General features: G+C 35.3%; 1 protein-coding gene across 2 annotated transcripts; it reads left to right on the plus strand.

Annotated features, from left to right (window-relative positions):
• Nucleotides 1-9,468: 9,468 nt before the first annotated feature.
• LOC114748556 (uncharacterized) lies at nucleotides 9,469-11,530 on the plus strand. Of its 2 annotated transcripts, none has more exons than XM_028936988.1 (5): nucleotides 9,469-9,527; nucleotides 9,952-10,453; nucleotides 10,571-10,651; nucleotides 10,757-10,835; nucleotides 11,219-11,530. In XM_028936988.1, the coding sequence occupies exons 2-5, from the start codon at nucleotides 10,112-10,114 to the stop codon at nucleotides 11,245-11,247; spliced, it is 531 nt and encodes a 176-aa protein (XP_028792821.1). In that variant the 5' UTR covers nucleotides 9,469-9,527; nucleotides 9,952-10,111; the 3' UTR covers nucleotides 11,248-11,530. The 2 variants fall into 2 exon arrangements, with proteins under 2 accessions (XP_028792821.1, XP_028792823.1); XM_028936990.1 differs by having other exon boundaries at nucleotides 10,760-10,835.
• The last annotated feature ends 2,952 nt before the right edge of the window (nucleotides 11,531-14,482 follow it).

Genomic DNA, 14,482 nt, shown 5'->3' on the forward strand with positions numbered 1-14,482 from the left:
AAGTTCAAACCTCACTGTCAACCACACTGAGCCACATGTACATCGGCTCATTAGCCATACATAGCAATAAGGAGGGCATCATAAAAACAATCGATTTGAGATTTAAAATTAACATTGACATCTTCATGTGCATATTTATATTTAATTATGCAAAGCCAAGAAATAAATTTGCATGACGTTGTAACTTTAAAACTCTGATATGAGTTTTCACATTAAGAAACAATTAACGTACCTCTGTTTAAGATTACATGCAGTCACATTTCCCTTTTCTCCAAAGCTTAAAACCAACTATAAATTGCTAAATTAATTTTTTTATTGGTAAATTTTGCTTAGTAATAGTTGAAAATAGAACTCATTAAGGAAGCCGTTGCCTCATGCCTGTCACCAGGCTGGAGTCATAGCCTACTCATGCAACAAGAAAAAGCCCATATATATTCCAAGTGTCATCTTATGTGGCGCGGACATATTGGCCTTTCCCCCTGAAACAAGCAAACCCAAAATGGTTAAAAAAGAAAGAAAGAAAGAGAGAGAGCGCAATCAAAACTTGGGAATCTAATGCCCTGTTTGAAATAATTTATAAGTAGTGAATAATATAAGAATTTCACTGTTAAGTTTTGGGCTAATTGTAACAAAGAGATCACATTATATTGTACTTTTTTTTTTCATGCTGCTATTATCAAATTTCATAATATAACATATTTAGAATCAAATATTAATGATTTTTCATAATTAATCATAAAATTTTATAACTAATTAACCAAACCCCTCCAACTATTTATTTTTATTAATAATAATTTTGATATTTCATAAAAATAATTAATTTTAGCCAACTTTATTAATTCATTAATTTATATAAAATTGTTGTGTGTTTATAATAAAAATTAAGAGGAGTATCACATTTTAATTAAAATTCAGTATATTAAGTTTGCTCGGATGACAGGCAAGACCCCTTCACGGAAACTCACGGACCACCGCACCCCGCAAGAAACGTAGTGAAAGCAGAAGAACTTGAGCTGCAAGTAATAAGGAATAACCAAACAAAAAAGTCGACGTGGCCATTACGAATGGGGGCCAATCACCCCATCATTCCCATTCACCACGAGTCAACCAGTCACCAAGTCTATTAAAGTATTTAAAAAAAAAGGAGAAAATTTAGAAAAATACCCTATAAATTTAGAAATGACAAATCAGTGATTAAAATTTATAAAATATTAAACCAGTGCCCTTATATATTTTGAAATTTTGAAGCGTTGGAAAAAAAAGACATCACTACCCCATATCTTTTTTTTCTAAATGGCATCTCATCACCCTCGCTTGTGCGTATGCTTTCTTGAGACAAATTTAACCCATGAAATGTAACAAATAACTAATAAAGTACTGTATATATTCCAAAACATCCAACTGTGAAATTTTGAAAAAGAAATGAGTTATCATTTTCTAAACAAGTGTTTTAAATAGCGAATAAAATACAATAAATGTGATAGCTCAACTAGCTTGGTTGTACTTTTGTTATATTGAATCCAGTTTTCATTAAAAAAAAGTACAATAAATATTTAGTTTATTTTTCATTAATTACTTATTACACTTTATTCACAATTTACTATACTTGATTAATAAATAGCAACAAATTTCACAAATTGATGTTTCGGGATATTTACGATATTTTATTAACTATTTATTATATTTCATAAATCAACTTTACTGAAAGAAATCACATCCCCGGACACTGGAGTTTTAACAATTGATCATTGACGAGAGACAAAAATGAAGAGGTGACATTAAAAAAAGTGGCAATATCATAAAAATACAAACATTTTAGGTTTTTTTTGGGTATAATGGACTAATTTAGAATTATAGAAATTTGAATAAATGATTTTGTTATTTTCATATTTTCAGGGTATCTTTTTCAGGGGTTTTTCTTAAACTATTATGGTATTCATGGCTCATTCTTTTTCAGATTTTGTATATCATTTTTAATATTTTATTATATTTAGTTTCCTTCTATTTTTTATTTTTAAAAATGCTTTTAATCATGGGAAAATTGAGGATGAATTCCCATTTGAAAACTTTATCGGAGAATGGTCCCTAAAATTTTGTGAAAGACTGAGGTCCTTAAAAACAATTAAATATGCTCAAGAAATGGCCATAATGCTCTTAGCAAAGATAGATTGCACATAAAGGAGCTTAATTGTATTTAAAGAAAGATTGTTTGCATGTGCGGAAATTTATTTGCACATAATATATTTTGAACAAAATAAAAGATAGATTGCATGTGAGAAAATTTAGTTACACTTAAAGGAAGATACTGTACACATATAGAGATTTAATTACACATAACATATTTTGAATAGAATATAAGATGGATTGCATAGAAAGAAACTCAATTACATTACGTGAAAAATGCTTTGCATGTATAAAAATTAAGTTACCAAAAAAAAAAATACATTCCAAACAAAGAAACTTAGTTGCAATTAACAGAATATATTTTGTACATAGGAAAGTTCAGTTGCACAAGAAAAGTTGCGCGACTGAACTTCCATTCTCTTATGTAACTAAACTTCCATAAGTGCAAATCATTCCCTTTAGTGCAATTAAAGTTTCTTTACATGCAATAGATTCTAATTTTTTTTTGTGCAACTAAATTTTCATACATGCAAAGTATCTTCTTTTTAAGTGCAACTAAATTTTTTTGTGTGCAATGTATCTCTCATTCTATTCAAAATATGTTATGTGCAAGAACTTCCATATATGTAAAGTATTTTCCTTTAAGTACAATTAAAATTTCTATATATGTAATTTATCTTTATTAAGCACAGATTTCTAAGGGCCATTTTCCAATAAATTTTTCAAACGAGGATTTATCCCCAATTTTTTCTTTAATCATTTTAATTAAATTTAAATTACTATATATTTAAATTAAAGTTGCAAAAGAGCCAAAGAGGACACAGTGGCTGGAAATTGGAAAACGGGAAGCAAGTCAGCAGCAAGCGGCCGGGTCCGCGCTTTTACACCTTGTTTATTATTCTCTGAATTTCCACTTCAGCAATCCCGTTGGCCTCCTCGCCCTCCTTTTCCTTTCCTCGCACCATCGTGTTCATGGATGTATCTCTCTCTTAATAGCACTTTCCATGGAAGATAAGAACCACCTTCCTTCTCTTCCTCCTAACTACGTCACTCTCTCTCAGCTTCAAGAGCGCTGGCTCAAGCAAAAGGAGAAGGAAAAGCAACTCCAAGAGAAGCACCAGGAAGAGCAACACCAAAAACAACAGCAACAAATCCCCAAGCTCTCCCAACATAATCCTCGTGAATATCACCGAGGACGACGACCCAAAACCCAGCAAAAGGCATGGCAAGCGATTCCAGCTTGTCTAACCGGTGCTGGGCATGCCGCCGTGAAACGTCCATCGGCGGAATTTGGGCCTAAGAATTCGATCGTTCAGGAAAGCAATCGCGTCGTTGTCGAGGTCAGTCGTGAAACGAATGAGACTGTGGAGGCCGAGGCCGATGTCGGAGATGGAAATGATGGCCAGGATGGCAAGAAAAAACAACGGAAGAAGAAGTGGAAGAGGGGGAAATGGAAGCCTAGGGCAGGTGAGGAGAAGAAAAAATTGGCTGAAGATGCGACGGAATCTACAATCGTGGGGAACAAAGAGGTAGAAAATTCCGATTCTCAGAGGGAAACCAAAATTGAATTGAATGGTAGTAAGAGTAATAATTTGATGAATGAGGGTGAAGAAGAATTGGGGATTATGTCAATGAACTCTGAGAATGAGAAGCAGAATAGCAGAGTTAAGACACATGATAGTTCCCGTGGCTCTCGGAGGAATAACGGAGGCCGCAATGACAGGATCGGAGCTTTTGGTAAGGCAGGCAAGAAGAAGAAAAAATTGGCTGAAGATGCCGCGCAATCTACAATGGTGAGTAACAAAGAGGTAGCAAATTCCGATGTTCAGATGGTCGATGGCAAGGGGGAAACCAAAATTGAATTGAATGGCAGTAAGAGTAATAATCTGATGACTGAGGTTCAACAGAAATTGGGAAGTGTGTCACTGAACCCTGAGAATGAGAAGCAGAATAGTAGAGTTAAGACATATGATAGTTTCCGTGGCTCTCGGAGGAATAACGGAGGCCGCAATGACAGGATTGGACCTTATGGTAGGGCAGGTAAGGAGAAGAAAAAATTGGCTGACGATGCCGCGCAATCTACAATGGTGGGTAACAAAGAGGTAGCTAATTCCGATGTTCAGACGGTCGATGACAGGAGGGAAACCAAAATTGAATTGAATGGCAGTAAGAGTAATAATTTGATGACTGAAGTTCAACAGAAATTGGGGAGTGTGTCACTGAACTCTGAGAATGAGAAGCAGAATAGCAGAGTTAAGACATATGATAGTTCCCGTGGCTCTCGGAGGAATAACGGCGGCCGCAATTACAGGACTGGACCTTATGGTATCAAAATTCGTGCTCATGACGTTCAATGGCAGAGGGTTGATCAGAAAATTTGGGTTAGAAAGAGTGAGGATTCTAATGGTAACGTTGATCGCAATGAAATATCCAGTAAATGAAATGTTGTTTTAGTAGTGATACTGGTGAGTCTTCAGAGTGATTGGTATGCAAGGATGTCAATTAGTACTATGTAGCCTGGAATTTGGCCCATTTTATAGCTTGCTTTGGTAGCACTCACAAACTCAACATATTTTTCCTCTTTTACCCTTAATTTTTTCTAACCTTGTAAACACTCAAGTTGATCGCATCCTGTTATGGGCTTCTTTTGCTCTCTTTGTACCCAATGCTCGCACATTTTGAACTGTTATGATGGGCAGAGTTATCTTTTAATTGATGAGCATTGAAGTAGTGGTCTTATCCTGAGTCCAATAAACGTGTGACTCTTGCTGTTGGCGTGAGAGTTAGGGCCATCACTATCTTGGTTGAAATAAACTGAAGACTGTGATGTTCTGGAAACAGATTAACTTTATACATCACTTGACTCTCGTGCAGCAGTTTTTTAGGTCTGTATGATCAAGTCATTGTTTTTGCACGCCCTTTGCCTTACCTCGAGCATCGTAATGTAAAGACACAGTAAATTCCTATTGAGAAGTAAAATACTTAAAAGCATTAGTAGCAGCCATTTCATTTCATTTCTATTCATTTTTGTTTTATTTCATTTGAACAATCCATGGGATCTGAATGTTGGGTGAATCAGTGGGAGGCTTGCCTTGTTCTATGAAGTTGCACGGCCGTCTTCAGTTCATTGATCACTAAAGACATTGCTGGAAAATTCCGCTTATGCAGTGCAGACGTTAGGAGTAATGAACTCTATGCTTTCCTCAGGCCAAATGGGCTAAAACAGGATCTTTATCCTTTCCTGTACAGGCTTGATGAGCTCTTTCTTTGCTCTTGAACCACCTGCATTTATAAATATAAGAAGAAATACCTCTGATTCTTAATATAAAATATAAGATATAGTTTCTTGTTAGGACCGGAGGTAGTAATTACTAATATCTCATGAGACATGAGCCATTATCTTCGGTGCCATTTTCCTTCAAGGTAAGAGAACGCACAGAACATTGAACTTTCCCTTTATAAGTTGGATTAAGTCTGGCATGGGCACCCAATAAATGAACGGGACACTTTAATCCTTAGGCTTCGAGAATCATGCTATCGTTTTGTAAATGTTTTAAATTATGACAGGGGACAGAAGCTGTCCACGTTGCTCAAAATTATCAATGGCCCTACTTCTTTTAATGGAAGAACCAGAAAATTTCAAGAGCAAAGCAACCTGTTGCCAATAATACATTCCTTGGTATCATTTGTCTCATAATTAAGTGGGTCTACATGAATTGATATCAACATATGGATATGTTGATTAATATGTCAATATCAATCAATTAATTGAGATTAATTAGAGCTAATCAATCCCCTGGCAGGCTTGTAACATCAAAATTCTGTAGAGAGTGAAGGATCATATGGATGTGCGAAATCAGGCATTCAATTACGATTGGCTCTGTCCAAATTAGAAAGTCCTCCATTCGGGGTATCAACATCTAGAGCAGAAATTCATGAATCACACTGAAGATCAATGAATCATGTCTTGTGTCTACTGCTCTTCACACCCCCTATAACAGGTACCCTCTTTGAATTGCCATATGAATGAGAAGTGACACAACAAATTTGCATTTCTTATCTTTGGTTGGGCAGAATAAACCCTAGTTTCCCGATAACAAATGCATGACAGTCATAATGTCTACTGTAGTTCACTTGTTTGCTTTCTTCAATGACTCGGGCTCATCCATGGGCAAACAATTACCAGTCATGAAATCTCTTCACTGAAACTTAACTCTGTGCAGAACCTCCAGACGAGTTGCTGTCATTTCTCCTAAGATATGTCTCTTCTTTGCGAGCCAGTAGTTATAAGAAATGGCCTTAATCATAGTTGTCTTTACTTAAAGCACGTCCTTATTCATACCTCTTGGATAAACCAACAAACAATCCAACCAAAGAGTGATAAGTTTCTGTTGAAAAAATTCAGGATGAAGAGTTAAATCTGACCCAAGCCCAGGTAAACTTTAGCAAAATTACTCAATAAGAACATGTGATTAAGACTCTCTTCACATTCAGAACATACACGCAATTTTTTTGATGACATTTCTGCAAAACATCAGCTTGTGGAATAACTCAGTTACTAAATAATTTTCACAGGAATAACCATAATATGTGAGAGCTTTAATTTTATGAAAGCTCCCCTAAGGAAAAAGCTGTTATCATCCAGAAAACTTCGATTAAGTTTTTCTGCTTCTGATCAACCATCAGCAACATTATATGCACCTTCACAAGATTTCCCCCAAATCATCTTACCCTCCTTACCAAGACCCACATAACGAAATCGAAGTCATCTCGAGTTTTTCTCACGCTTTCAGCTCTAACATGATTCCAAGCTTAGACACATTCCGGCCGTACCAGGAATACATCAGTTGCTAGCTCCTCAATTTTTCTTTTTCTTTTTCTTTTTTTCCAGATTATCAGGAGTATTTCTTGGCATCCACTTGAATCTGCTTTGTGAACTAGTTTTTTTATTCCCGTTACCAACTGTCCAATGTCAATGTCAAACTGTCCGAGATTAAGTTGTTCTTTTTGACTTTAGTACATTATTGGACCAATCTACGTGCTTGAACTAATTTACTTTAGTTAATTAATTTACCTTTGACTTGAGGGCCATTGCCAAATGGTTGGTGCTTTTGACAACTCTAAAGAAGGTTTAAAAAAAAACTCTTCAACTCAACCTCGTTATTAGCATGAAAATGAGAGCATGTGTGTGATGACGATCTACATTAAGTATGAGACATGCAAGTATGCAACAAATACCCAAAAAAATGGTTAAAAAATTTTGAAAAAGGAACGAGGTGATGCTGATGATGAAGGGCTCGTCAGCAGATCAAAACGGCGGGATAGGGTAAGCACATGGCTCCTTATGCCTATTTTGTCTCGCTGACCTGTGACTCTGTCTCTGAGGGATTGTTCGGCCTGTAGCTTTATAATTATTATCACACGCCTATCATCCGCAAAATATAGTTGTACCTCCTTTCGCCGCTTTCTCATTCTAGTCGGAACTCTCCCTCCTATTCTCTGTTCTCTTCCTCTTGGTTTTTCAACTACTTGGATCATATTTGTTTTGTAAAAAAAATCAGGAAAATATTCACAAGGCCGGAGAATTAGATTAAAGAAAAGAAATGGGGGTATAGCTAATAGTCTATAATGAATGCCAGTACCATTTGCGTTATATTATAGTGTCCTTTGAATCATTGTTTGTTCAGGGTGGGTGGGCACTGGTACAACCATATTCACCTCAAAACCTGTAACGTTAGTTCATAAGTTTACCATGGTTCGGTCGGCAATTCGCTTTAGCATCTCAGAGTCCCCATTGTTGTTTCAGATAGAATTGAATTCTGGTCTCTTTGAGTGGAGTATTGAAGGCCAGACAGCTTTTACTAAGAATAGCAGTGCCTGTCAATTCATATCAGTACCAGTTTTCCTACCTAATTTCGCTTTAATAATTGGGACCATAGCTATATATCTAAAATTCATAATCATCCATCAACACCAACTTTTACGTCTCTTGGTAAGTAGTGGTCACATTCCTCGAGAGAAATTGAAGCTCAAGATCTGATTTTAATCTGTGTGATAGGACGAGATTGTTTGTCCTGGTTGTGAAAGAGAAAGAAAGTTGAAGAGAAAACAGGAGAGGGGAATCTCTTTGCAAGAGTTTGAATTTCCACAGTCGGTGGTTTTGGCACTGTTTCAATTGGCAATCTTTGACCTTGGCTTCATAAGGGGACCATTGTATCAAAGCTGGTGCTACAGGGAAAAAGAAAACAGCCCATGCTGCTACTCTAGTGGTTGCATCATCACTGAAAGGCCCTATGCACACACACTTTCTTTCTCATTCTATTATTTTACACCCATTTTCTTTGTTTTCTTCTTAATAAATAGCAGAAATATAATATATATATCCCATGGGGCTGCTGCAAGTTAATTGGTTCATGACTTGTTTGTTCTTATCTTGTGGTGTCAAACAGAGGAGCCTAGAAAAGGGGAGGGTGAGATTTAAGTAGAGATTCTGCATATTGATTTCTCAGAAGTGGTTGCATATTAGAAATAATTGAGATTGATAACCTCAGTGCTTAACAGAGCAATATCGTGAACCAACCAGCAAAGGGACATAATCTATTAAAAGGGAGGGACCAATCCGAGTGCATGAGACGAAAATCATATAGTGGCCCCGTTATCTTAACATAAAGTCACATTTCATTGTCACTTCGCTCACAACAAAGGGGAGAAATAAATGAAATGGAGATTCACTGGCTTCTAGGCATGTGGTAGGGTCATTGAAAAAAAACTAATTGAACACAGAAAGATCAAAATTTCTAATAATATTACCACGTTTCCCATCACAGCCGACGTGGGATCGGTTTTTACTGTTCATAATTTCCACCCGCAGCATGGCATACAGTGTCAGATTCCTAGGCCAGCTTCATAAGGTCACATTATTTTCCAGTACAAAGGCACAGATATAGGAAGAGTAGAGCTATTTTACTGGGGCCTATATGCGTTGGAGGTACTATATGGATTTTCTACCTTTTGGGTGAAGTGAGTTTTTTGTCACTTAAACAGCAAATTGCAGATAACGGGTATGTGTATCTGATTGTACTCCTCTCATGCATGTTCATCATGTATTTTCTGTACTATGTCCTTTCAACTTGAGTGGTTCATTTTCTTCATAAAATCCGACCATTGCATTCATGTATTTATATTTAGTACGGTAACTAACTAAATGCTACTAGATGAACTTTGAGCAAGAGATTTACAGGGTGGTAAAGATTTAGAGGTAAAGAAAAGAGTATGTTGGTCGTTGCATACACAGAATATTTTCACAGGGAAAAAGATCAACAAAATGTAGGAGAGGGAGCACCAAGTAGCATTTGTTGTGGAGTCAATTTGTGGGAGGCCTGACTTTTAATGTAAAGAAGACGGTAATCATGAAAGTATCATTAGTTGTGACTTCAGCAAATCAGGATTAACTTTAGTTTATTTTTTTGCTTTTTGATAGGACAGCACTATCGTTTTTATGGAAGCATGGTAATGCCATAATTGTTGAGGAAGAGTGATGAGTGATGACCTCTTTCGTCTTTCTCATCTCTCTCTCTCTCTCTCTCTCTCTCTCACTATCTACGCAAAATAGACACTATAGTACACACATGCACACAAGGCCAACTGGCAATATTGATTCATTCGCATAAAGATAAAATAAGAAGGCGAAACGATTGAGCATAAGGACACAAGGAGTTTAAAATTATAGTGAGAATCATTTGTTCTCCCCCCCCCCCCCGCGGGTCTTTTTTTTTTTTTGGGTATGTTGATGAGTTTTCTTTTTCTTTTTTATTTATTTTCTTCTAGAGTTTCCCTCCTCTACATATACTGAGAGGAATATCATTACAAAGCACCAAAGGAGAGAGAAGAAAGGAGGAGAGCAGAGCAGCTCTAGCTCTGAGCTCTTTTTGCATGATCGCCCATGGTTGATTAGTGAGAATCTGAAAAGAAATACTCGTCTAGTTGAATGGATATATCAGCTCCACAATACAATAGTGCGAGTGAATCTGGTTGGACCCATTACTTGGACCAATCCGCTGCTTCTGGAAATTATTTCCATATGAGTGGTGGAGTTGTAGAGGACGAAGAAGATTTGTCCATGGTCTCTGATGCTTCTTCTGGGCCTCCAATCTACCATGATGATGATGAATGCTGCTATGAAAATTGGTATCCCAATCATTCCTCTTCCCAACACACCAAGAACTCCAAAGAGAAGAAGAAGAAGACCGTGAAAGAATCTAGCATGCATCAACAGGCTTCACACCTTGATGATGACACTGCTAGCTCCCCTGTTTTTAGCTGTTCCAAGGCAAGTCAATGGACTGATTTTCTTTAATCATTGACTTAATATGCTTTAAAAAAAAAATCATTTGCAACAGATTAAAATCGTGCTTAATACAGTCTTCTTCTTATTATTATGGAACAGAAGAAAGCCAATTTCCCAAGAAATGGAGTGGTGGAGGATGCATTGGAATTCTCTCAAGGTTTTTCTGCAACAAGAATGAAGGTAGCACATGCAGTTCCATTATTGATCTCTTGGTTTCATTATGTCTATAACCATTGACCCACTTTCGGAGTTTATAATGTTGAGGTAAATTTGTCGGTGTTTCAGCAGGTAAAGCCCAAAATCCAGAAGCATTTTAGTTTCTTTGAGCGCTCTCTTGCTGGAAAACAAGCTTCAGGAGAACCAGGTGATTTCACTGACATATAGTCCTCCGGTATTTAATATAAAACCTAATTGTTGAGTTAATTTTGGTCTTAAATATAAAACATATTTATCATATTTATAAATTTTTCTAAATTACTTTAGGGACACTCCATCAATCATAATCAAATAGAAGAAAGAGAGAGAGGATATTAAGGAAGATGATTATAGTATTTTAAGAAAAAATATGTCATATATCTTATAATTAATTAACTTACCTAATTTCTTTAATCTAATCAAATTAATTAAATATGTCTTATATTAAAAACTGGATGAGTACTATTTTTCTTACCTTCTACAAGCAAGGCCTCAAGACAATGAACTTAGCAAGTAACTGTTTTGTTGGGGTTTATGTATCTTCCTTTTCAGGTGGATTTAGTGAAGGAAAAAGGAAATGAGTTTTTTCTTCTGGGATTTTTCTCTGCTGCTGCGTTGCTGTCAAAAGACATTCTAGAGGACGTCAAAGGAGAAGCCATTCAACGTCAAAAGAAACTCTTTCATTACTCTTTTCCCCTTTTTTCCCTACCCCAAAGAAAATAAAATATTTAGTTTGGCGTAGTAGAGTCCTTTTGATGCTGCTACTGCAGTCGGGGAAAAAAAAAGATTAAAACCCCAAATGAGGATTTCATCTTCAATTTCTCTGTTGTCATTAAGTGTCAAGTTCGTTCTTTTAGCCATTAAGTTCATCCCATAATTCTCTAAAATCACAACTGAATCGACAAAACATGGAAGATTCGAACCAAGAAGCTTTTTGCAAATGTATTATTTTGTGAGACAGGAAGGTCACCACGAAGCATATGAGAGAAACCCAAAAGCCGAAGGGCTTATGGAAAAGAAGTGGCCCACTTTATTAAGTGACACCAAGTGCCAGCCTAGCTCACAAGTGCTCTGGGATGGTAAATTTGGTAAGGAGAAGCTTGGAGATAGATAATGAAACCAACACAAAAGCTTCATTTTCAGCCAAAAAGTGCAACCCCACCACCATCTGATAGCAACCCACACACAATTTGATCCATTCGTGACACTGCTTCAATTATTAGTTTTGTTTTTGTTTTGGTTGCAACTGTATATCCAACTAAAATCTTTATTGCGAGTGTTTTCTTATTGGTCTTCGTTTGGATCTATAAGCAAAGAACTTGAATAATAAACGGACAGTGAATCCTATTTTCTTGTTCCTTTTAAACTGTATCTGTAGATTTAGATATGATTAAGGATCTTATGGTTTTTTCACGAGGTTGCATTCAGAGGTAAGAAATGAATTATACTTTGAACACTATACCGTTAATTTAGTTCATGTGGGCTCCCTTCAATTTGTATTTCAGACCAAGGCCTTGCTTTGGTAGTGAAGAAGTAAAAAGAAAAAAACAAAGAGAAATAGTAGGACTCCGTCTCTTATTATAAAATCCTTTTAATTAAATTGTACGGTTTAAAAAAACAGTTAAAATTAGTTAAAAGTAATTAATATGTAACAAATGTAAATAGGTAGATGTGAGAGAGTAATAATGAGATAAATGAAGAAAGAGAATGTATTAAATGTATTAAACTAAGGGTAAAATAAGTAATAACATATATTAAATGTTCAGACAAACTCAAAAGAATATTATAAAGAGAGATAAACCTATTCAAAAAATTGGATCTTATAATAAGAGACGGAGAGAGTACATGACAGAGAATAGAAATGGACAGAAAAAGGAAATGGGCTATCTCTTGCTTTATTTGCTATATATGAATAAAAGCAAGAAACATTAATTTTCTTTATTTGTTTTTGTTAAAAACAATTACGATCCTTCTATATTCAAGGCAAAGTCATGCGTTGACGATTCTATATTTTTAAAATTTAACAACGAAAACCTTTTGATTTTACTTTTGTGTAGATAGTCCTCCTCTAATCAATTATTCTAACATTTCAGAAATCTGAGCATGAAATGTTAGAAACAAGTCAAACTGTCTTCCGCCCATTGGATTTGTGCACTATGCATTTAACCAAATGGTCAGAGGCTCGAAATGTTCGAAACATAGAAGCTTTGAACCAGTTGTGCGTAAATAACTACTAAAATCTAGGTTAATAGCAATTTTAAATGTCTTAAATTTTAAACTATATACGAGTAATTTATATGTATTTATTTACTGAAATTTATATTTTCTTACTATTCATATATAAATAATTTTTTTGGTTAAATTTGTACAGGTTTCAAATGCTATTCACCGTCTATTATTTGAGTGAAAATTACCGACCGTTAAATTATTGCAATATTTAAGATAAATTGTGGTTTAAAAATGACATTCACACATCATGGCCATTATGTACGGACAACCAACGATGTACACGTGACGTCATGTCATTGTCAATTCAATACTCCATTCCGGTTCAAAAAAAAAAAAGGAAAAACACCCCATCCCCATCCTTCCATTTTTCTTTCTAGCTCATGTTTTTGACGTTAAAATTCATTTAATTTTTATTTTGATTATAAATATAAAATTTAATCTTTTTTATCTCTCATACTTATTTATTTTCTTAAAAATAATTTTATGATAATAGTAATTCTAATTAATACACTTTATTAGTAATAATATTTAAAAAATATATTTATTATAAATAACTAACTTAACTAGTTTTTAATCTATTCAAATTAGTTAATTAATTCTTATATTAAGAATCAGAAATAGTATTCAAATATAAAATAAATTAAAAGAAACATGCCCCCATACATCTTCACCTTTTCTTTTCCTTTCATTTCCTTCCTACTAACAAGCCATCAACGGCATTATGCGGCACAAGTTCCTTCGGATTAAGTATGCCAGTGTTCTTACGATATTCAGGGTCTTCTGACACCATGCATCTTTCAGCGATGAAAATAGGAGGCTCAAGAATTTTAACAAAAGGGTAAGTCAAAAATTTACATGCACATTAAATCGTCAAAGTCGTAGATTAAAAGAATTATGAGCTACAGCTATTACTGATGGGGCAAAATTAAATTATAAGGATACATAAGAAATACATAATATTGGAACCCAGCAATGGAGAAAAAGGAAAAAAACTGAAACAAAACAAAGGGAATTTTATCCCCACTTTGCATCTCTCTCCAGCTGAGACCACGTCCTATGACGGAAGATGTTATGTGCCCAAAATATGTCTGTGGACTGGTTGGGCTTCTAAACTTTTAACCACTTCTAACCACGGCTTGTCTAAGAATAAGACGGAACTTTCGAAAGATGGGCTAAAAATAAAACAGGATCCCTGAATTCCAAAATTTCAAAATTCTTCCTATGCCTGTGTTTCCTCTTGAGATAATTTTGTAAATTTTTGGCCATTGAGTCTTGAGCATAGAATAGATCACCATCATCTTGCTCCACTGGCAATCCAAAGTCGATCAAACACATTGCCCTGAAATAGAATTAAGTTTGTTTCAAACATCGGGTATACGGAAGCCAAAAATCTATAAACATATATTTAACTTTTAAATTATGTTCTAATTTCAAGCCAGTCACTCTAACTATCATAAATTTGAAAGCAAACGCTCCCAACGTTCATAATCTGTGCTTTGTAGCAAAGAAACCTATGAACTCAGAACTCCCATAACTGTGCTGAGCTTTCATCATAAGAAACTACAGAAAAATAATAGTTGTAGATAA

This window comes from Neltuma alba, unplaced genomic scaffold (genome assembly GCF_004799145.2).
Source record: "Neltuma alba isolate B1F8T4 unplaced genomic scaffold, ASM479914v2 tig00000924_pilon, whole genome shotgun sequence".
Classification (NCBI taxonomy): Eukaryota; Viridiplantae; Streptophyta; class Magnoliopsida; order Fabales; family Fabaceae; genus Neltuma; species Neltuma alba.

Bases quoted from the DNA above. Each gene is read 5' to 3' on its own strand.
- LOC114748556 (XM_028936988.1), top strand. From the start codon at position 10,112: ATGGATATATCAGCTCCACAATACAATAGTGCGAGTGAATCTGGTTGG. The intron at 10,652-10,756 runs GTAGCACATGCA...TCGGTGTTTCAG, and splicing joins TTTCTGCAACAAGAATGAAG to CAGGTAAAGCCCAAAATCCA. The intron at 10,836-11,218 runs GTGATTTCACTG...CTTCCTTTTCAG, and splicing joins ACAAGCTTCAGGAGAACCAG to GTGGATTTAGTGAAGGAAAA.